Consider the following 22,491-nt stretch of genomic DNA (forward strand, 5'->3'; position numbering starts at 1 on the left):
ATGCAAATCCAGACAACCGTGCTGAGTAAACGAAGCTTTTAGTCAAGTAAGGGCAAAGAGAATGGAAACAAGTTTAATAAAGGCAGAGGCCTGCTGGACAAACAGATAGAGCTGGCCATAGTTAATTGGGTGAATGGAGTTATGTTTCTAGGAGATCTCAATGCAGTCTATTGAGTTAAACTGTTGTTACTCTATTTTTCATGCCCAGAGTCCTTTTAGTAGACTGACAGCTATATAAATAGAAGAAAATAAGAAAGGGAAGGCATGATTTCTCTAACCAATGTATATGTTTCTACCCTGCCTGGAACTAGTTTCATAAGATCAGATTTTTCTGTGTTGATAGAATGGAAAGTAGCCTACCCAGGATCTCTGCATGCAATCTGAAATCATTCAGGCTTTTTCTCATCAAGGTATGCAGCAGGCTTGCTTTCACCTCACAGAGGCGATTGGGCGCGTTCATAATCAACAAGACCTGCTGTTTCTTATAGATATTATGCTTACAAATTGGATCAGATAGCTTTTGGAACTAGTGGTGGGTTTCAAATTTTTTTACTACCGGTTCTGTGGGCGTGGCATGGCTTGGTGGGCGTGGCAGGAGAAGGATACTGTAAAATCTCCATTCCCTACCGTATCCAGGGGAAGGATACTGCAAAATCCCCATTTCCTCCCAATCAGCTTGGACTTGGCAGGCAGAGAATAGATGGGGGCGGGGCCAGTCAGAATTTTTACTACCAGTTCTCCAAACTACTCAAAATTTCTGCTACCAGTTCTCCAGAACTGGTCAGAATCTGCTGAAACGAAACCAAAGTGAAACCATTTCCCATAAATGTCTATGGAGGTTCTCAGTCATCCAGGTCATGGTTGTCCCAAAGGTGCTTTTTCAAGAAGTAAATGGACTTTGTTTTTTCTTTGAAGACTTTTCACTTCTCATCCAAGAAGCTTCTTCAGTTTTGACTGGATGGCGGGAAATGGAAGGATTTATACTCCTTGCAGACAGCTGGTCATTTACATTCTTTTAGGAGTCGTTAAGGTCACCTGGAGGCTTATCTGTATCATCAGGGTCACCTGCGTGGTGTAAATGGATATTGAGCCGTCTTGGAACTGTTGAAATGTGAAAGTTTCACATATGTTTTTGGGGAGATCCTGATGGTCTATAAACTTGTTTTTTTTTCCCGTCGGGGAGATTTTTTCATGTGGATCTCGAGATAGGAGAATAAAGCAGTAGCGAATTCAATTTGAGGAAGCTCGCTACAAAAGAGAACAGCATCCCTCTGCGGATATTGCTGTCATATAAAAAGCAACTCACAGCTAGACATTTTCTTTTACTCCACTCCATATTCAAACTTTCCCGGCCACTCTCCTTACTTCTTAGTTTTGAGAACAGACTGTAACTCTTTGGGCTGAGAGGCTAGTTCCTCATAGGGCGTTCAAAGTCTCGCGAGACTCCTAGGTCCTCCCCGTTTTTGCGTGTCGCTCTACGAGATTTCAATCGCAAGACCGCAAGCGGGTCTCGCAAACGGAGGCGCATGCGCAACGCCAACCACTCCGCCATTGGGTGGGTGGGGGGTGGACAATATGGCGGTGCCCAGTTCGGAGATGGGTGGTCGGCAGCTGCGGCCGGGAAAAAGCAATCGGATCCTGTTGGTGCGGCATTTGCCCGCCGTATTGACGGCCTCGGAGAAGGAAGAGTTGCTGAGGCACTTTGGGGCTTCGTCAGTGCGGATCCTTTCGGACTACGGCAGGCTGGTAGGGAAGAGGCAGCTGGGTGCACGCAGGGTTGTTTATATCTTAAAAGTCTTATCTAGTTTTCAATAGCGTAAGCCGGGGTGGGCAACTGTGGCTCTTTTACAACCTGTGGACTTCAACTCCCAGAATTCCTGAGCCAGCCAAGCTGGCTCAGGAATTCTGGGAGTTGAAGTCCACAGGTTGTAAAAGGGCCACAGTTACCCACCCCTGGTGTAAGCCACAGAATGGCATCTCCTATGGATTGGATGTATACTCGGGGTGTCATCTCTCCTCCACCTGAAGGAAATAGATTTATTTTAACGTCCTTTATTGTATTCCACCCAGAGTCGCGCCTGTGAGATGGGTGGCAGTTTAATAGATAAATGCCTCCTATAAGTGCCAGAGACGCAACTGGCTCGAAGCTAACGAGTAGTCAGACAAAAGCAACAAATTTGATTGAGAGAGAGAACAAAAGAGCGAGGCTGGGCATTCTAAAGGATCACAGATACAAATATATTCAGAAAAGGATGGTGAATTCAATCGCGATTCTATAGATTATTTAAAAAAGGAATAAAACAACCTGCACTTTGGTTGTGGCACATTGTAGTGCAGAGAACATGTTTTTCTCTTTGTACAAAAAGCGAACTTTTATGCCTGGTTTATTTTTCAGAAACATACAGCTTTTGCAACTTTTCCCAATGAAAACGCAGCTACTCAGGTGTGTATTGGGCTTTTAAACTATTTTACCCCATTGATTTGCTTTTCATACTTGTATAGCACTGTGTGTGTCCATATAGCAGATTCAGGTGCCCTGGTGCGTTCTTACAGCGATGCTCATACATAAAATCTAATATGAAAAATGATTGCTTGACTTGTGAACTTATATGTAAATGCAGGCAGATGCTTGATATGCCTTACAGATGTTACTGAATTTTAGAAGTTAGCTGTCATAGCCAGCCATGGGATATTGGAAGAGCTATTAATTACTTATTCTAATAGTATCATATACAGGTAGTCCTTAGCTTACGTTTATTTAGTCAGTGATCATTCATAGTTATAATGGGCCGAAAAGATGGTCTGGGGACCAGTCCTTGAAGTTCCAGCTGTCCCATCCCCTCAATCACATGATCTTGATTCAGGCATTTGGTGCCTGGCTCACAATTATGACATTAGAGTGAACTGCATCAGGTGAATGCTATCTGCAACTTTCCCTACCAGTTTCCCAAAGTCAGCAGGAAAACTGGCAGGGAAGACACAAGTTGCTCCCACCACTCCAAGAATCCTGCCTGCAGCAACTCCCTGCCTTCCACTGATCCTCTCATGGCCCCTGTTGACCTACCCATACTTCCTAACACTCGGTCTCAGCACCCTCTCAACTATTAACTAAGACTCCCACCTGTTCCCACTTAATGACCTGAACATTGTGTGGTTACTATGTTAACATGGACTGCCGGGATTGCCTTCACTAAGTGATAGAGTCATGTGTGGTCACACTTTACAATTCCATCACTTAGCATCAGCAGTCCTGGTCCTAGTTGCTGTCATAACCCAAGACTACCTTTATTCCATATTTTTCTGATTTAAGAGTGCACAGTAGTACCAATCGGGATATTGTTTTTCTTCTATTCATCTCTGATCCAGCTTTATTCACACATGGCCAAAAATATTGGTACCCTTCAACTTTTCCCCAAGCTATCTCAATTAGTTATGAAATAAGATGAAACTGACACAGGCAAATGGCATTCACCAATCTTTACTCCATATTGTAGTTATTGCTTCAAAAAGGTGTGCTATGAAATCTTAGGTGCAGCGGTACCAAAAATTATGTCCATGCTATTTTCATTTGCTCCATTATTTACACAAATATGTTAAGTCATGTATCAAAAGCAAAGTGTCTTTCTATGGACTATGGAGCAAAAATGTGGATGTCATTTACTTGTGTCAGTTTCAACATATTTCAGAGCAAATTAGGATTAGAAAGTGGAGGAGTACCAGTTTTTTTCTCTACAGTGTTTTTCACTACAGTGCTCAGTTCTAGGCAAATTAAATGAGAGAAAAAATGAAAAGCTTGAAAAACCATTGATCCTTTTCTTTTAAAATAACATTGATTCATTTAGCTTGTTGTATTCTATTTAAGGCTTTATCAAAACTACATCAGCTCAATCTTCTAGGCCACACTCTTGTAGTTGAATATGCAAAGGACCAAGAGAGTGGTCTTGCAATTAGCCAGCCTTCTGAAAAAGACAAAAGGTATGTGAACATTTTAAGCTCAGTAGATGTGTAACAGCTTGAAAACTAAATACTGCAGATAGTTAATAACATATCTCTTAATACTCACACACACTTGTTTCATGTGATTAATATGGAAGGATCCATACTGTTTATCCAAATCATATTTGCATTACTGCTAATAATAATGTAACTAATAATGAAGTTAAGATTGTCCTTTTTCTGTTAGTGTTTTTATCTTATAGTCCTGATGATACCTGTAAACATTCAAAGACCACTTATATTTACAGGAATATTTTGCATTATTGATGAATTTAAATATTTGAGCATAAATTTAAATATTTATTCGGATATTTGATTAATGTCTGTGAGTCAACCTCAAATTAATAATTTCGTAGAAATAGCAAAACTTACTGCTCTATATGTATTTTTCCAGCATTGTCATTTCTTTGATGCGTTTCTTTACAGAAAAAAAAAAATTCAGGCAGACTGGAATAACATGAATGAGCAATTTAGAAATTTTGCTTGTTGAATGAATATTAGATTAAATTCAGCCTGCCACATAATGTGTTCATGTATTAATTGTTTATTGCTATTATTATTTAGTCTTGAAGAACCTGTCAAAGAAGAGAAGGGACAAAAAGACCTAAGCTGTCTCAGAATTGAAAGTGGAGTTGCTCCTAGCCATGGGTTAGTACCTGGTTGTGATCATGTGTTAATATTACCTCATCGTAACCTCAAACTACTTGCATACATGTAAACAAATTCGAAATCAGCAAAGGACCCTTATTATTAGCTTTCCCTTTCCCTTCAACCACTTTCCCTTATACCCTTAGAACTACAATATTTTCCAGAATCATTCTATGTTAACATTAACATAGGATGAAGGGTTTTTCCCCCTTTCTTTGGATAAAACTTGTATTAGATCTAAAACCTGGAAAGCAACAGAACACGTACTTCCTGAAAACATCACTGCACCCCACCATTATTTGATTTGGTGTTCTATTTCCCCCAAATTTAATTTCAGCAAAGATGCGTTAGAGTATGCTGATTCCTGAATTTTTTTCCCAATATGTTTCCTTTTCGGTATTGCCATTTTACATGGGTTGAGGTCTAACTTGCCAGTGTTTGTGTACATCAGCACTAGAACATACCAAATGAAATATTATATATTGAACAGTATGGGGCAGCGTTTTAGTTTCTGAAATTATCCTTCATTTCAAAAGTAGGTTCCATGTGGTATTAAAAAGAGAAACACAATGTCCCCAAAACTAACAATACAACCTGTAATGTTTCTTTTAAGTATGTTTGTAGGCTATTGGCTGTGAATTTTAACAGGGTCACAAAGAAAATTGGTAAAATTGCAATAGAGCAGGGGTGGGCAATTGTGGCCCTTTTACAACCTGTGGACTTCAATTCCCAGAATTCCTGAGCCAGCTTGGCTGTCTCAGGAATTCTGGGAGTTGAAGTCCACAGGTTGTAAAAGGGCCACAGTTGCCCACCCCTGCAATAGAGGGATACAGCATCAATGAAGCAGATAAATAAATAAATCCAAGACTATATGGTGCCAGACTGATCTTTGAGAATTTCTCAGCGTCTGTCTAAATGTATAACCTTAATGTGCTTAATCAAGCTAAAACACCAGTGTAGAAAGCAAGAGACCGTCAGTTCAAGTCCTATATTACTCATGAAACCAGCTGGGTGACCTTAGGCCAGCCATTTTTTCTCAGGCCAACTCACCTTACAGGGTTGTTGTGGGGAGAATAGAAGGAGGAAAGTGTGTAGGATATGTTTGCTACCTTGAATTATTTGAAAAAAGAGAAAGGCGGGATATAAATAAATATCTCATTGTTTTCTCCTACAGGTTAACATTCCCTATAAATTCGTGCCTCAAATATTTGTATCCCCCACCATCCAGTACAATCTTAGCCAACATAGCAAATGCTTTGGCAAGTGTTCCTAAATTCTATGTACAGGTAAGTATGTATAGCTTTTTTTATTTGAATATAATATTCAACAATATTAACTCTGCTTATTCCTAAGTGTGGCAAAAATATTAGTTCTGGCTATTAACTGTTTAAATGTTAAGTTATTAATGAATTATTTAAGGGACAAATTCAGTTGGTGGAAACTTTCGGATAATGTGTATCTTCAGTATTTGATAGAATTGACATACCTATTTTCTTTTGGAACAAAGCAGAGATCACTGTATTCCTTCTATGCCTTTGTATTCCTGCTGTCTTTGGTCCTCCAGAATGAAGGTTTCACACTTGGCTGTAATATTATCACCCACACAGATATTGGAATTCCTTTTCAGACCCAAAGGAATCTTTCATAGGATGTTTCTGGTCTACAGTCTTTATCTCTGTTTCTGTTTATCAGTTGATGCTTCCTAATTTTTGATTAGAAACACTTCTTTTTTTCAATATAGGTTGGTAACTTCCACATTTACTCAAAAGGGAGATGAGTCTGAATTTTAAATGATTCCTTCCAAAAACAAAGAGTAGTCACCCTCTCCCCCACTAATAAATATAGAAAAAAAAAGTTCTCTATTACCCAGCTTCTCTGTTCTATCAACCTAAGATTACCAAGGCTAACTGAATCCAAACCTTGCAGTTCCTTACTCCCGAAAAACGTAAGCATGTTTATGAGATCAGAAGAAGAAATAAGAGTTGTGGCCCGTCAGCGGCCTGTGCAGTTAGTAGCTGATTCTGACAGCGAGGAGGCTGGTGTGGTGCTGCACCAGCAGCCTGTGCAGTTGGCACTGAAGTCAGACAATGAGGAAGCTGGAGAAGATGTGCCAGAGGCGGGGATTCAGCCAGGGCCTTCAGAACCTCCAGAAGCTCCCATAAATGAAGAGGAAGAAGAGGAGGAGCCTCTTCTCGATGCATGAGCGCGCAGAGCTGTTAAAAGGCAGGAGTGACTCCTTAAAAGGAGGTCTCTTGAGAGTAAGGCTTGGGGCTAATTGGCCACTCCCCTAGCCTATTTAAGGAAGGATGACGACTGATGCAATCTGCAGGAAACAACTTCGTTCAGATTCCTTCGTGTTTTGATTACAGAAAACGTTTGATTTGGCTCTTATTTCTCTCTTATCAGTTTTCCTGCAAATTGCTTCTGGGCATTCTGCCAACCACAGTAAGATTATGGTTATCTGAAATACTGGGCCTCAGAACTGAGTTATTATTCTTTGAATTCTTGTTGGCTGTTAATGAAGTTAAATTAACAGCCCTTGTTCAGAAAAGACTGATTTATTGTACTTGTGTTCAAACAACTACTAAGAAAGCTCATTAGTAATCTTTAATTAGTAAATTAAGGTTTGTACGGACTTTGTGTGTGCTGCGTTCTTTGGGTCCATAGCTGAGGCAGAACAATAACTGGTCACAGAAGGAAACACTCCTTTTAGGCCTTACAGAGAAGTTAAAAATTCAGTAGGAAGCAACCCCTTTCATACATGATCTGCAAAAGCATTAAACGTCATATTGTCTTTTGGTATAGTTGCATTTTAACAGGGAAGTACCGGTAATTGTTTAAAATTATATAAACTTTCAAGCATCCCCATAAGTAGGAATAATATTGAGCAATAATATTTTGTTTTTCAAGTTCTTTATTATAAAATATGACTTTTAGGCAAATATTATTATTATAGTTCTTTAATAATCCTATTTTGACTATTTTAAAATTTCAAATTTATAATAATTATTTTTAGAAGCTTGGAAGCATCCTAGGCACATTTTCTTGTGTGCTCAAACCATTAATTTGCTTCATTTTGCACCATTGTTTTTGGAATGATAATAATTGAAACTTACTGCCTTCTTCCTGAATTACTACATTATATTAATAGATCATTGTGCTTTAAAATATGTCTCTATAAATCTTCCTTTGAAAGATGCTTAAATGAGGTAATTTAATATTTGCACAAAGAATCTTCCCCTACTTTTCCCCCCAAGTCCAGAACTTGCTCCTCAAATGCAAATTTCTACTTAGCTGTGCAGTATGAAATAGTTGTACAAATGTGTAATATGTGTGTGTATGTATACACACACACACACACACAGTGTTTGAAATCATATGGCACACTTTTGTTCCAAAGATCATTGGCATAATTATGTGAAACCCTTGGAATATTTTTAAGAATTGCCATTTGAATATTATGCTACTATTCCATTTCAGGTTCTGCATCTTATGAACAAAATGAATCTTCCACCTCCTTTTGGGCCAATTACTGCACGGCCACCCATGGTAAGGAACCTTGCTGTTTACAATACTGGGAACAAAAGCAATTGTGCATATAGAGTATAATTTGAATTTACATTTTCTCCCTAGGTTGTGGTAAAAGATTTGCCACAGACCCTAAAATGGAAAAGGCTACGTTTCAGCCTAGCTCAAATTTGCAATATCTTGTTGAGTTTTCTACCACTTTTTTAGTCTTCATTTCTGTTGCTCTTCCTCATGGTGGAGCAATAGATGAACTACTCAGCCCACTGTGGAGCATCTCTCGGAACAACTGGAGTGATTTTGATAGTCTTCAAATATTAAACTATGTATCGTTAATCTGAATAAACCAGAATAAATGAAGAATATGAAATTGCAGTTTGTACTTCCTGTTCCAACTTCTCATTGCAGTCAGATAGTTTTTTTAAAAAGTTGCATACACAGAAGAATGTTTTGCTTAGGCCCCTTTCGGGCTTCTCTCTGATTTAATTGTTGACTTTCCATTTGGGAATGTATTGCAATTGTGATGCAGAAACTTTGGTCTTTGTCTTTATGATTGCATGTGATGTAGTTTGTGATAGGGAATATGACTCCATAGATCATAGTGTGATATTGTATAAGTGTGTATGTTTATGTGTGCGTAAGAATTCTTGCATTTAAATGAATACTTGAGAGATTAAGTAATGAGAAGTTCTATGTTTTACTCTGTTTAGTACGAAGAGTATATCCCCTTGCCTCCTCCTTTACCTCCTGAGGATCCTCCATTGCCTGAAGACGACGACAGCCAAGACTCAAATAAAGATGAGTCTGAATATGAAAGTGCCGATGAAGAAGAAAAAGAAAGGTTGATAAGACTTCAGCAAAGTACTATCTTTTGGGTGCAAGTTTTAGTTTCTTTTAGCCTATGGATAGTAAAATCTGGAGTTACACTCTTTTATTGAAATGCTGTCTGCAGCATATGCCTAGACAGCATTATACAACCTTGAAAGCAGTAAAATCAACTTGTTTCAAATATATGCATAGAACTGCAGTTCAGTGTTTGCCTTCGGCTACTGTGAACTTAAGTGATATGATTTGTGTTTTCTTTGCACTGCTTCTAGAGCATGGCAACATAGAAACCCAATCCTGCTACTTAAATACCAACTTTGGTTCATTATCCAGACTTGATAACTATTGGGGCATTCTGTTTCTTTTGAGACCCTGCACTGAACTGAATCATTATGTGATTCAGAGAAGAAATTGCAAGTGAAAAAGGATAGGCTCCATACTTAAGTTTTATCAGAATCATTTTGGTAGATTTTTTGCTATCTTGGGCTTTCTAGCATGGGAGAGACAAACCTATAAAGCTATAATTAACCATTTTAGTTTCTGTGCTATAGCTCTCTATTGCAGTATTGGATCTCTTAGAAAGACATTAACATTTTACACAAGAATCAGACCGTTACTACTTCTCCTTCTCCAAAATGATAATATCTACCTAAGAAGACATTAGAAAAAATTATTTTGCTCTACAGATATAAAAAGTTAACTATATATTCAATTTTTAGATACACAAAATTGATGGAACTAGCAACCCTTCAGCCAAAACGACCGATGCCAACAAAACAGCGTCACACAAGAAAAAAAAGAAAGATAAAGGACTTATTAAATGTTTCCCTAGCTACTCTACCCAGGTATGACACAAAAGTTAATGCATAATATTGCCAATTAACAGTAAACCTCATTGTACCCTTGTGGATGCCTTGAATGAAAGACTAATTGCTTGTTGACCTTTGCACAGTAAATTAAGCCAGTTTTGCCTGCTTATATTATTGATCATGTTTGGGGAATATACTGTGCCTTATATTTCTATATAGAAAATAGCAATTGCAATAGCACTTAGACTTATATATCGCTTTACAGTGCTTTACAGCCCTCTCTAAGCAGTTTACAGAGTCGGCATATTGCCCCCAACAATTTTACCCACCTCGGAAGTAAGGAAGGTTGAGTCAACCGTGAGCCTGGTGAGATTTGAACTGCCAAATTGCAGGCAGCCAGCAGGCAGCAGAAATAGCCTGCAGTACTGCACTCTAACCACTGCACCGCCGTTGCTCATATTTTCTCCTAGGATATGTACATTAAATGATTAAAAAAGCTGCTTTGTTGAATGTCTGCCCAGCCATATTATTCTGTAGCCAATAATTGGCCTGAAAGTCTAAGGCAAGCCGTATCTGGATTATGAAATCGAAATCCATCATAGTATACAGTGTATGTGATGTGGATCATAAGGAATATACATTATTTTCTGTTTCCTGGATTTTGATTCAGTGGGAATTGAAAATATCACCTTAAGCTGGTTTTGAAAAAAATATTAAATATGGATTTTTAAAAATAATAGCGATAATTATAGCATGCTTAAAGTCCATGTTTAACATGAGGTTGTAGCTCACAGTTTTGCAGAAAGCATTGGAAGTTTAATTTAGCATACAGTGGCTTCTGTTGGGACAGAAATACCTTAACTAGAATTGCTCGTGAAAAACAATGAGTTGAGGTTTGACTTCTCTCCCAGTAGTAAACTTCTGCCTGTAGATGGGAGTTAAATTTGTTCTCTAGTCCACCTGCTTGCCCCTGGATTATTTCCAGGTCTACTAGCTCCAAGCACTATATGTATAGAATATTTCTTCAGCTTCTTGATTTGCTGAATCGAGCAAATATTCAATCATGTTTTTCTACAGGAGTACACAGAGATGGCAATTCCATCTTTTCTGAGGAGCAACTTTATTTACAGGTTTTTGAATACCTGATTATAATAATGAGAACCTGTCTGACTTTTATCTCAGGAATTAATAAAATTACTCTAATGTTCGAATACTTTTTTTCACCACAAGCATATATTTCTGAACCATCTTGAATATTCAGAAGAGTGATCAAAATATGTTTCCTTAATAAAAAGTGTCTATGGAGATTCTCAGTCATCCAAGTCATGGCTGTCCCATGCTGTGTTCTGGCTGAACTGACGAAACCTCTTGATGACAAGTGAAACATTTTCAAGGAAAAAACCAAGCAAGTTCAGTTGCCTTTTGAACAGCACTTTTGAGTTAGTAAAAGAGTAACTTTGTCTCAATATTATGCCCAATAAATAAAAATGGAAGATGCATTTTGAAGTAATATCTGCACTGTTGCTAAAGAGTCACTTTGTGAGTGAGATAGACAGTCTCTAAATATGATCGATAAACAATTACAAGTAAATTCTTGCTTAATGACCAGTCACTTAAGAATTTACAACCAAAATTTAGGCTCCAGTTGTAGTTGCAAGTCGAGGGCTACCTGTGTACCTTAATTTTTCAAATTACATTGTTCCAAATAATCTGTAGCACATACAGCTAGTTCAGAAAGGAATGTCTGCTGAAAGATACTAGATTGTTTAATTGCCTGCTCGTGTATAAAAGATCAAAGTCAGAGGTGGGTTTCAACAGGTTCTGACCAGTTCTGGAGAACCGGTAGCGGAAATTTTGAGTAGTTCAGAGAACCGGTAGTAAAAATGCTGACTGGCTCCGCCCCCATCTCTGCCTCCCAAGTCCCAGCTGATTGGGAGGAAATTGGGATTTTGCAGTAACCTTCCCCTGGGGTGGAGTGGGAATGGAGATTTTACAGTATCCTTCCCCTGCCGTGCCCACCAAGCCACGCCCACCAAGCAGTGCCACCCACCAAGCCACGCCTACAGAACCGGTAGTAAAAAAATTTGAAACCCACCACTGATCAAAGTGCTTTCAAAGAAATGTAAAATGGTTAGGAGATGTGGGGAAATATTGTTTAGCATTTTTTTTTAAATGAACATGTTGTGTTTTGAACAGCAATTTGCACCCAGCACTGACACCTTCAGATGTGTTTGAGCAGCCACAAACCATAGGCATCAAGAAGATTGAATTTAACATTTCTTCAGAGACGCCTACTATTCTTCAGAAAAGCCTGGAAAAGGAGCACAATGATGGTACGAAATGTGTGTTTGCTTACTGACAACTTACAGTTTAGATTTCTTGTAATAGGCACTAGTGTGGGAGGAATGAATCAAATTGCTAATCTCCGTGATCTTTCTCTGAGGAACTAGCTAGTTGGGCTTAGGCAAGCTACTTCCTTAACTTCTAGTAAAAAAATAATACCAATAGAACTTGCTAAAGTTCTGCAAGATACTGCTTTAAGCATTCTAAAATATTATGTAAGAATTAAATTTACAGTCCTCGCTTACTGACCATTCATTCAGCGATCACTCAAAGTTACATTGGCACCGAATAAGGAGACTTATGACCGCTTCTTAAAGTTGCAGCCATTGCAACATCTCTGCAGTCATATGATTGAGATTTGGGCGCTTGGCAACCTTTGTGCGTTTATGATAGTTACAGTGCCCCATTGTCATGCAATTGTCATTTGCGACCTTTACAGTTGGCTCCCAACAAGCAAAGTTAGTGGGGAAGCCGGCAGGAGGTCACAAGTTGTGGTCACATGACATCACAATTAATTGTGGATGATTTGGTTAACCATTACAGCCAAAACTTGATGAGATGCCATTATAAATTGGGTGTGGTTACACGATTGTTCAGTTTATGATTATTGCTTAGAATTGCCAATCCCAATTGTGGTCAATAAATTAGGACTACCTGCATTTATGTGGAGGTAGCACAAATGTTCTGAATTGTTTAGGTATTACCATAACATTTTCAGACATGTCTGTTGTGAATTTCTGTTCTAGCAGTTACTATTTATGATGATGATGGCATCAATCCAGAATACTTTTAAGCTTTTTTAATTCAGTGAGATTAAGGATGCTGAAATTTACCTTATGCTGATGCTATTAAATTGTTCATTCAACTCTTGTGACTGGATTAAACAACATTTAAATATTTTGCATCTTTTTTGAAAAAAAAAATTAGACTCTTACTCTGAAACTGAAGATATAGCTAATGAAGGATTTGGAAAAATTTTCCCGACTCCCAGTTCTAATCATAAAGAGGACACAGAAGATGAGGAGGATGAAATTCCTTCAGAATTTGTTTCTAAAAGAGAGTTAGAAAAACGCAGAATCTCAAAAAAAGGTGACTTTATAATTTTTAAAACATTTTGTAGCATACCGTGGAAATACTGAATTTGATTATATCTCCATGTGATATTAACTTTTTAATTTTGGTCTGTCACTATTGTCTTATAATCAGTTTTAAATATTTAATCAAGCAAGTTACCCCAATATGCAAACTGCAAATAATATTCTGAATTTTGTGTATGTTTCAGAAATGGAAACATTTTCTGTGTTCAAAAATTATGACCCCGGAGATCCAAACTGCCGAATTTATGTGAAGAATTTATCGAAACAAGTTCAAGAAAAGGTAACTGGAAGTGGATCAGAATGTTTTGGCTCTTTGATTATGGTTACTAACTTTTTTTGTTATGCTTTTATGTCAATCTAGGATTTGAAATTTATTTTTGGAAGATACATTGACTTTTCATCAGAAACTGAACGAATAATGTAAGTGCCTGGATACATCAAACAATAATATTATTTATAATATTATAAATATTTTTATATTTAGATGTGGGTGTGGGTGTGGGTGTGTACGTACGTATACCTTAACAAGCAATCTGAACTATATATATTTCCAGGAGAAGACATTTTATTCCCCCTCTAGTAATTTAAGAATATAGATTAGATAATGGATGGGAAAGAGACTATAGAACTGAGAGAAAGTGGAAAGATTCGGAGAAAAATATTACTAAAAAAAGTTATGGCAATGGACAAGCCAAAAAATAAAGCAAGCTATTTAGATATGGACATCTTGAGTAAAAGAACACGGCAGATAAAGTATATCTTAATGTTTTAAGAAGGTGATGTTTTATATACATTGATAGATTGTAAAACATGGGGTCTATAGAATAGATAATTTTAAAAAATGCTAATGGGAATCAGTTGCAGACATAGATGCTAGAAATTGTGGGTGCTAGCAAAAAGCAACCTGACAGATACATTTTAACTATTATGTATCAAAATAAGCCAAGGTTAATAGGGGAAATTCAAGGCTTCAGAAAATACTCTACTTTTATTCTAAGCTTTGTAATAATAACCTGCTTTAAGTGGCAATTTTTGTATAGAATATCATCTTACCCAAAAAAAAGCTGTGTTGGGCTTTTTGAAGAGATAGTTGGATGAATGGTATACGATCTGAAACAGTTATTAAATTGTAGGAATGGTCCACTCCGTTGGATAGTGAACAAATCAAAAAATAATAAATTGTTTTCTCTTGGCATTCACTAGGTTTGATATACGCTTAATGAAAGAAGGCCGCATGAAAGGACAAGCTTTTATTGGCCTTCCTAATGAAAAAGCAGCTGCGAAAGCTTTAAAGGAAACAAATGGATATCTCTTATTCGATAAGCCGATGGTGGTTGTATCCTTCAATTTAAAAGTTCCGTTTCATTTTAGTTAACTGGGCAGTCTCAGAATCCTCCATTTAATATAATATTTGAACACAAGTAAGCTTTGCTTATTTTCACCTACAACTCAGATAAATTCAAATATTATTTTCTGGAAGTATAAACTCTTACTGGGCTTTATCCTGTAGGAGTATCTCTTTGAGGTTCAGGTGTGAGGATCATGCATTACACATTGTGTCTATGGATAGTTCTTGACTTCGAATTCGTCCTTTAATTGACTGCTTGATGTTACAGTTGTTCCCTTGACCGTTTGCAGTTACAACTGACCCCCCCCCTCCAAAAAAAAAAAAGGTTCTTACAACCTGGATTCAGAGTTCTGACTGCTGCACTTCCCCTCTATGCTCATGGTCACATGATTGCATTTTGGGTGTTCGGCAACTGTCCTGCATTTACAGCCATTTGCAGCGTTCCCATAGTCACATAACTGATTTATGGTTTTTTTTTTTCCTGGAAACTGGCATTTACTTCCAATTTTCAGCAAAAAAAATACCAATTGCTGACAATGAGCTTGCTTTGTTCACTTAGTGACTGCAGTGTTTGCCTAATGATTGCTGCAAAAAAACAAAAGTTGTAAAATGAGGCACGGTCACATGGTAATCCATTTAAAGAGCAGCCCAACTTAACTGTAATTCATACGTCAAGGACCACCTGTATTTAAAATGTGATTTTTGTGGCTTGCTACAATGTGTGAACAAAGCCATTATAGTTTCTAATCAAGATAAATGACTTAGTATTTGATTCTAGACAATTGCTTATTTAGGGGGAAAAATGGCTTTATATGTAAGCTAAGACTCTGCCTCAAAACAGTTGGGAATGGGTTTTCCCTAGAATGATAAGTTGTAATGCAGAACTTTATTTCTAGTATGAATTTCAATTTTGCTAAGTTTTAGATCACTGGTTAAAGTAGTATAATTCTTTGAAGAGTTTAAAGAACATTTGGTTATCTCCACTATACCTAGTAGGAATGAAGGGGGGGAAATGTCCATTCTGTGCTTATCTTTTTTATAACTCCCAAATAATCCTGAAACAGACTGAAAGCTTTCCAATTGAATGAGCAGCTGCCTAATTACTGAACTTATTGGGGCCATTTGTGACTGTTTTGTTAGCTTCATCATCACTTCCCCATGAGATAAAAGATTACTTGCAACAGTTACAAACAAAATGTGGCAGAATCAGAATGTATTTGGATTATTTGTTAATAAAACCATTGATGATTATTTTTAATTCTTCATGCCTTGTTGTCAGTATTATAACATTTTAGTTTGCTTGTCTTTATTGTCTGAACATTTTCTGTGTTAATTGGTTGCTTTTGCTAGGACTTGCAATTAGGTTTCTGTTCCTTAATAAATACCTAGCAATTCGCTCGATCAGCAAGACCTAAGCCAGATTCCAAAGACAAGAGAAAAGATAGAGGGAAAAAAACCTGAAAGTAAGTTACATTCTCACAACCCATTTTGTGTATGAAAACATTTATATAAAATAGTTTATAAGTTTAATTGCTGTTCTGTTTTTTTTTAAAATTCACAGCTACATTTTAGGAAAAGAGCTGATTGGACTTTTTCTATTGATAAATTTAATTTTCTGTGTATGGGTAGCTTCCCCCCCCCCTTCCAATAAAGGAACATTATGAATGTTACCTGCTGAGCAGTTGTATACAAAACTCCTTGTCCCAGGAACAAGAAGTGAGTTCTCACTGGGAAAATACATGAATGGTGAATTGGTGCACTTTGGAAGATAAGTGTTCTTATGAATATTGGAGTATTTTGTCCTAGGAAATGAGTTTTGCATATACCTGCTCTAGAATTTGAAGCAATAGCCCAGACACAGTTTAACCAAAGTGATACTTAGGTCACAATCTTAAGTTTTATTTAAACAATATTGATTTCTGGTGAATCAATACATTTTTCATTTTTACATTTTTAAAAATTTTACATTTTTAAAGTGACATATTTCACTAACGAAAATCAGCCTTGAATGAATCCATTTGTAATTTGTGATTTTGTCTAGTCTTCCTGAACTGTGAAATATTTAGCTCTGTTCTCAATTAAATGGTAGAGGAACTCCTTTAGAATTTTGTTACAAAAAGGTTAATCTGATTTTTCATTACTAGGCAAAGTCCTTTAATACCTTTGTATTTGTTTAAAAACTTAAATGGTTTGGTGTTTCATTTATATTGTTTATGTTTGGAACAATCCTGAGATCCTGGATACCAAATCTTTAGGCATCCAATCACATCAAATGGCACATCTAGCTATGCTGGATGTGCATTTATTTATCAGATTTTTAAAATCCCATCTTTATTACTTCGTAAATAATTCAAGGCAGCAAACACACACAATACTCCTTCCTCCTATTTTCCCCATAGCTACCCTTTAAGGGGTTGGTAGCTAAAAGAGAATTACTGGCCCAAATGCATCATCTAGACGCCTATCAGCAAGCAGGAGGCTGTTTTAGCTTATTAATTGTCTTGGATTAGAACACCAGTCATTCTTGATCGTTAAATTTAAGATTGATTGAACTTTGGGAATAGCAAATGTTTCAATATCAGATACTGTCACATGATATTGTACTATGATGTGGATAGCTAAACATAAATAATAATCATTTAAAAAATCTCATGAGATTTCAACACTCACCTCTTAATCTTTCATGTTTTTAGTATTATTTCCCGAACTTGTGGCCATTTCTCTTTAATGTTTTTAATATCCTTAATGCTGAGATTTCACAGATAATGAGTAATGATGTCAGAGCCCACAGTTTTGGCTTGACTAGTTTTTTTCATCCTTAAAGCAACCAATAATATTTTAAATAAATATTTTGAATATGTCTTAGCTAATTAAAAATTCTTTTTTAAAAACTTTTGTTCAAAAATTTTAGGATGAATTATTTTTACAGATATCAAAAAGAGTTTCAGATTTTTCTTTTCATCTCAGACAGGGTGGAACACTCCTTTAATCCACTATATCTCAAAAGTGCCTGAGGCCAAATTTAAAAGTTTTGTTCCTGATAAACCCTTTCTGTAAGCACAAACGATCATTAATGTTCAGGTACTGCTTGCTCTTTCAAGTGGTTTGTCAAGTTTCCGAAAGATGCCCTAATTAATTCATGAGCCATGATCCAAACTTCAAAGGAAATATAGTCATTTATTAGGAGCAACATTCCGGCAATATTCGGATGCAGTTAGGACTGATCCTACGTAGATTTACGTTCCCCTATGACCCTGTCTCTCCCCTCCTCTCTGGCCATGTCATAAATCACATTCTCCTATTAACCACTTTGGCTGGCTGTGAAACCTAACACCCTCCTTCTGATTGCGGTCAGAAAGAATGTATGGAATTCACTTCAGTTCTCTGTCCTGCTCATGGCAACTTGAAAGCTTTGCAAGTTGACATGATTAAGATGCTCACCTAGGATCAATGAAACTCAGCTTTCAAGTCCATAGTCATGGAAGTTCACCAGGTGATCAATCACTTCTATTCTCAAATTGATTATAGGCAATTTGTGGGCAAAATTGGAGGAGGGAATGCTTTGTATGCCACTTGGAACATACTTGACAGTGAAATAGAAAACTGACAATAAAATAATAGGCATTCTGTTTGTTGCTGCTCAATCGTTTCTCAAATTATGAATAAATGTTCAGAATACAAAGATTAAACCAGCATTCTCCAGGTTCTCTACTGCCAGGTTATTTACGTTAACAGCTGAGTAGTGATGAAGGAAGCTCCTTCAACAGGCTGGTCAGCCCTATAACTCTGCAGAAAAAGCAGAGCATTATGTCCTTTAGTTCCATTTCAAAAAGATAGAAACTAATCCAGCCCTGCAGGAAAAAAAGCCAAGCTTGATGACTGAAGCCGTTTATAAATTGATAGGTTAGGGCACGTAGCACACAAATCTTCTCCACTGTACGGTGTAAATATGCGTGTGTGCCATTCTCATGATATCATCAGGTCTCAAGAGATTTAAATAATCTTCCATTAATTTCATAAACCTAGAACCATTTTTTGTAGCTGTTGCGATTTAGTGCTTATTGCCAGCCTCACCCCTTTGTTTGATAGAAAAGGCTACACCCTGACAGTCTGCTTAGAAGTTCCAAACTTCTAAAGTTCTAAAACTTCCAAGGTCCTCCACCATAACAGAACTCTTAGTTCTGTTTCTTAGCTCCAGACCTCTCCTTTTCCAAGGCTGAGAGTTAAATCAAGGAGAATTCTTGTCTCTGTTCATACTTCACATTCTATTCCAGATTTCACTACTAAAATAATGCTTATAGCTAACCTTAATGAACACATTTCTTCATTGTGCCTACATGTGGTGTTAGGCTTATGGTGTCTGAAGCGAATTCAGAAGGTATACCTCGAACTGCAGAGTCAAGGGAAACGTATATTATGAAAATGGCTCTTTCCCCCCCAATTTTATCTCTGGGTTTATGTTGAAACAGCACAGAGTAATTTACTAACACTGTTGTGACAAGAGTGGCTTCCTGCTGTGTAAATTCAGTGAATATATTTTGAACAAATATATTTAATGTAGTTGTGTAAGCAGCATTTAGTTTGGATGATAGTTATGTGTTCTAGATGTACGTTGCTTAGCTTCTGCCAAAGATTGTCACCTTGGAAAACAGCACAAAAAATGAGGAAGCTTAACAAAATTGATGTAGTGCCTTTTTTCCAGATAACATAAAATAGTGTAAAATATTTGTTGTAGATTTCAGATGTTGTGCCCATTTCTTTAGGTTATATCTGGTTACAAATTTTTAAATGATGATCACTATTTCAAAATTGGCAGTCTAGATGGAAAAAAAACCCCAGAGAATAAAAGGATTAAACCACATTCTGCTGTTCTTCTTTAGAAACATTCCTGCGTAAATACTGCAGTAATACTGTGTCATGAAAAGTGTATCCTTTCTTGTATCCTTTTTGTGTATCTTTTTGGAAAAAAACCTTATTTTCTAGCATTGACGTAGACAAAAAAGTAGTAATACAGGCTAAAATAGTAAACCATTCTTCTTTCATTTAATAGGGCACCCATAGAGGTTTCTAGCCTTTAAATGTGCCTTTTAAAATCCCAATTATGGTTGCCAGGCCTTCAGTAAGTGTTAGTGCTCTGCTTACGTTGGTAGAGCTTAAACGTTGTACTGTATACTAACTGATGGCCTGGACTCAAGTAACCACTGCACTAAAATTACATTAGAAAATAGTGGCTTCCAATATTATGGGGTCCAGGGAGAAAATGAAAGTCTTGGTATGTAGTTATGTGCTTGTTCTGATCTACAAATCAGCTGTTACTATCATGTATTTTTTTATTTATTGATTTATTGATTTGATTTGATTTGATTTGATTTCTATAGCTGCCTATCTCAACAAGTTGGCAGAGTACACCATGAAACATAAAAAACGCCCATCTTGCTTACAATTTTGTTCTCTATGTAACAGAGTAAAGCACAATAGCACTTAAAGACCATTAGATTCAGAAGTGGCCTTCAACAAATAGAAGGGCTTCTTCCTTGAATAAAAGGGACTGTAGACTGTAGATTCTAGAGGATACTTGTAGTGGAGAAAGGAAAGAGACACAATTCAGGCCCCTAGACTACTTCTTGCTCTTTAGGGTGAGTCTCCTAGTTTTCAGGCGCAGATTTTCAAGAAGGAGAATAAGTCAAACAGTTATCTCCTTTCCTCCAGTGGAAGCATCCTGCTCAGTAGAACTTCACCCAACAGAAGTATGGGTTCAAGTCTTAGCTTGGCTTTTTTTTTTTTTTAAATTGAAGTCTTTTCTGTTGAATAATATATGCGTGTTTAATGCATTTTTAAATTATTCCAGGTGCGTTTTTGAGTTCGTGTCTTACAAGTGTGTTCGAGCTCTGGGAAGAAGATGCATGGTAGCAGAACTGTTGAATAGTACGTAAAAGTACACAAAATACCATACAACTTTCTGGTAATTATAGGTGCATCTATCTTTTTAAACAAAACTCTTCCAATGGTTCACATAGCATTTGTGGAAAATGCTTCATTTAAAGCTCTAATAAAATATTCTGTTTTGCATTGTTATTAATGGTTTCACCAAAGCACATTTTTTGTCTGATATCAAACCAGAAAAATGGTAATACAAGAACAAAATATCCAAAGGGGCATCTGGTCTTTGTCTTTGAACCTTCTTAGAAAGGGGGTTTATTTATTTCGGGAGTGGAGAAAGAAAAGAGGTAAAATGAGCTGTGCCCTGATACATAATTTCCTTTTGTGAGTGTAGCTGCTGGAAGTGCTGTCTTCCCACTTGGCTCCTTTTTTTTTGCATTGTCAGAGTGTCTGCGCTTCATCTGTATGATGCTGCCATAACAGCATAAAAGAAGAGGATCAAAAAGAAGAGGATATTATGAATTGGGACATGACTCAGCATCAGTTCTGATGCTGAGTCATGTCCCAATTCATAATATCCTCTTCTTTTTGATCCTCTTCTTTTGTTGGAATTCTGTTGGAATGTTTAGCCTATTAAGTTATTAAACAGGTTTAAAAGAATTTCCGGCGATCTCCTTGGGGCTCAAGCCCAGTTCACTGGATAAACCTGATAGGTCATAGATCCTATACTTTGATATGGTATGATCTGGAGGGGAGAGGGACTCGAGGTTAGCAAAAACCTGGGATGTGGGTGGGTGGGGGAGCTATAGGGTAGACTTACTTGTCCCTATCTGCAGTTCTTCAGAGCTTCTAGCAATGGATGGAGAAGAAGAAGAGAGTTACTCCAGCAAAACAAGTTGGAGGATAAATGAAATGTCATGAAGATTCATAACAGCAAGAAAAGCTCAGAAGAATATAAAAAAGGGAAATGGTTGGCCCTGCCCTAACCCAAAGAGTTGCTAAAGGACTTACAATCCTAAAAACATTTTTCAGGCTCCTTTTGATTATGAAGAGAGATTTCCGGGAACAATAAACACTGACAAATTTATGCTTATAGATCTGATAAGGAAAAAAGTGATATAAGGTGGATCCAACTCTAATTATTATCTTACAAAGATAATTTTTCCTATCCTGCAGTCAGCAGTGCAAATTGGAAGAGCAGGGGTGGGGGTGGGGATAACTAACAATGTTAGTTTGGAAAGGTCTTTCCTGGGTCCTTTTAATATATTTATTTCCTGCTGCTATTAGAATAGCTATGTACAGGGTATCATGGAAGGAACTACTGACGACAGGCATCGTGCTTTTCTTCCAGTTGGGACTTTTGCCTCACTTGGCATACCTGCCAATCTTCTACTGCTGTTTATTGTCATAGACTGAAAAGATCTGTTCCCTGCAATAGGGATTTTGACTTCTTGGCTTCACTGTGGCATTAAATTTGTGCTTTCCTTTAATGAAATTGGGGTATAATTGGGGTGTGTATGTCAGAGATATCCAGAAAGGGAGATCTGATGGGTACATCTGCCATTTCTTCATTGATGTCCACGATGGAACAGGCTCTGTTCCATAGTGCATTTCCTCAAGGTGAGAATTAGTGGTCCTTTTGTCAGTGGCCTTGATATCCGAGAAGATGGGCATTATGGTGGTTGGTTCTCTATCCTCTCAATTGGAGGGCAGCAGGTTGGGAAGAAACATCAGTATAGTCTCAATGGAAGTTAAAAACACATTTAAAGTTCTGCTTAATACTCCTGTCATCTCAAAAAATAACATCCAGCATGCAAGGGAAAATGCAATGGAGATTTAAAATAAGCCAAGCCAGGTTGACCAAAGAGACTGTTTCAGCTTTTGACATTACAGAGTTCGCAGTTGGAAGATTGGCAAGCAAATGAATACGTCTGCAATCCTCAAGAGAAAACTTAAATCTTCCGCCCATCTATTAAATTATCTCAAATGCTGATGTCCAACCATTACTCCAGCAAAGTTC

General features: G+C 37.2%; 2 protein-coding genes across 11 annotated transcripts in view; both read left to right on the forward strand.

Moving 5' to 3' along the window:
- The first annotated feature begins 1,483 nt into the window (after nucleotides 1–1,483).
- Nucleotides 1,484–20,666, forward strand: RNPC3 (RNA binding region (RNP1, RRM) containing 3). Of its 4 annotated transcripts, none has more exons than XM_087890009.1 (15): nucleotides 1,484–1,746; nucleotides 2,396–2,443; nucleotides 3,863–3,975; nucleotides 4,561–4,644; nucleotides 5,819–5,930; nucleotides 8,125–8,193; nucleotides 8,880–9,010; nucleotides 9,714–9,839; nucleotides 12,000–12,136; nucleotides 13,074–13,235; nucleotides 13,429–13,523; nucleotides 13,605–13,663; nucleotides 14,447–14,579; nucleotides 15,981–16,054; nucleotides 19,355–20,666. In XM_087890009.1, exons 1-14 carry the CDS (start codon nucleotides 1,576–1,578, stop codon nucleotides 16,050–16,052), a joined length of 1,512 nt encoding a protein of 503 aa, XP_087746135.1. In that variant the 5' UTR covers nucleotides 1,484–1,575; the 3' UTR covers nucleotides 16,053–16,054; nucleotides 19,355–20,666. The 4 variants fall into 4 exon arrangements, with proteins under 4 accessions (XP_087746135.1, XP_087746134.1, XP_087746136.1 ...); XM_087890008.1 differs by having other exon boundaries at nucleotides 19,408–20,666; XM_087890010.1 differs by having other exon boundaries at nucleotides 20,440–20,666.
- The window catches only part of LOC117677277 (pancreatic alpha-amylase-like), a 35,153-nt gene continuing 32,941 nt past the window's right edge, over nucleotides 20,280–22,491 (forward strand). For 6 of the 7 annotated variants that reach the window (XM_087889996.1, XM_087890004.1, XM_087889998.1 and 3 more), the window contains exon 1: nucleotides 20,440–20,516. The gene's annotated coding sequence lies outside the window, so the exon portion shown is untranslated. Of the gene's footprint in view, nucleotides 20,339–20,439; nucleotides 20,517–22,491 lie in introns of those variants that run through there. The other variant, XM_087890001.1, reaches the window with a different exon arrangement.

This window comes from Pantherophis guttatus, chromosome 3, assembly GCF_059756535.1.
Source record: "Pantherophis guttatus breed Tessera chromosome 3, ASM5975653v1, whole genome shotgun sequence".
Classification (NCBI taxonomy): Eukaryota; Metazoa; Chordata; class Lepidosauria; order Squamata; family Colubridae; genus Pantherophis; species Pantherophis guttatus.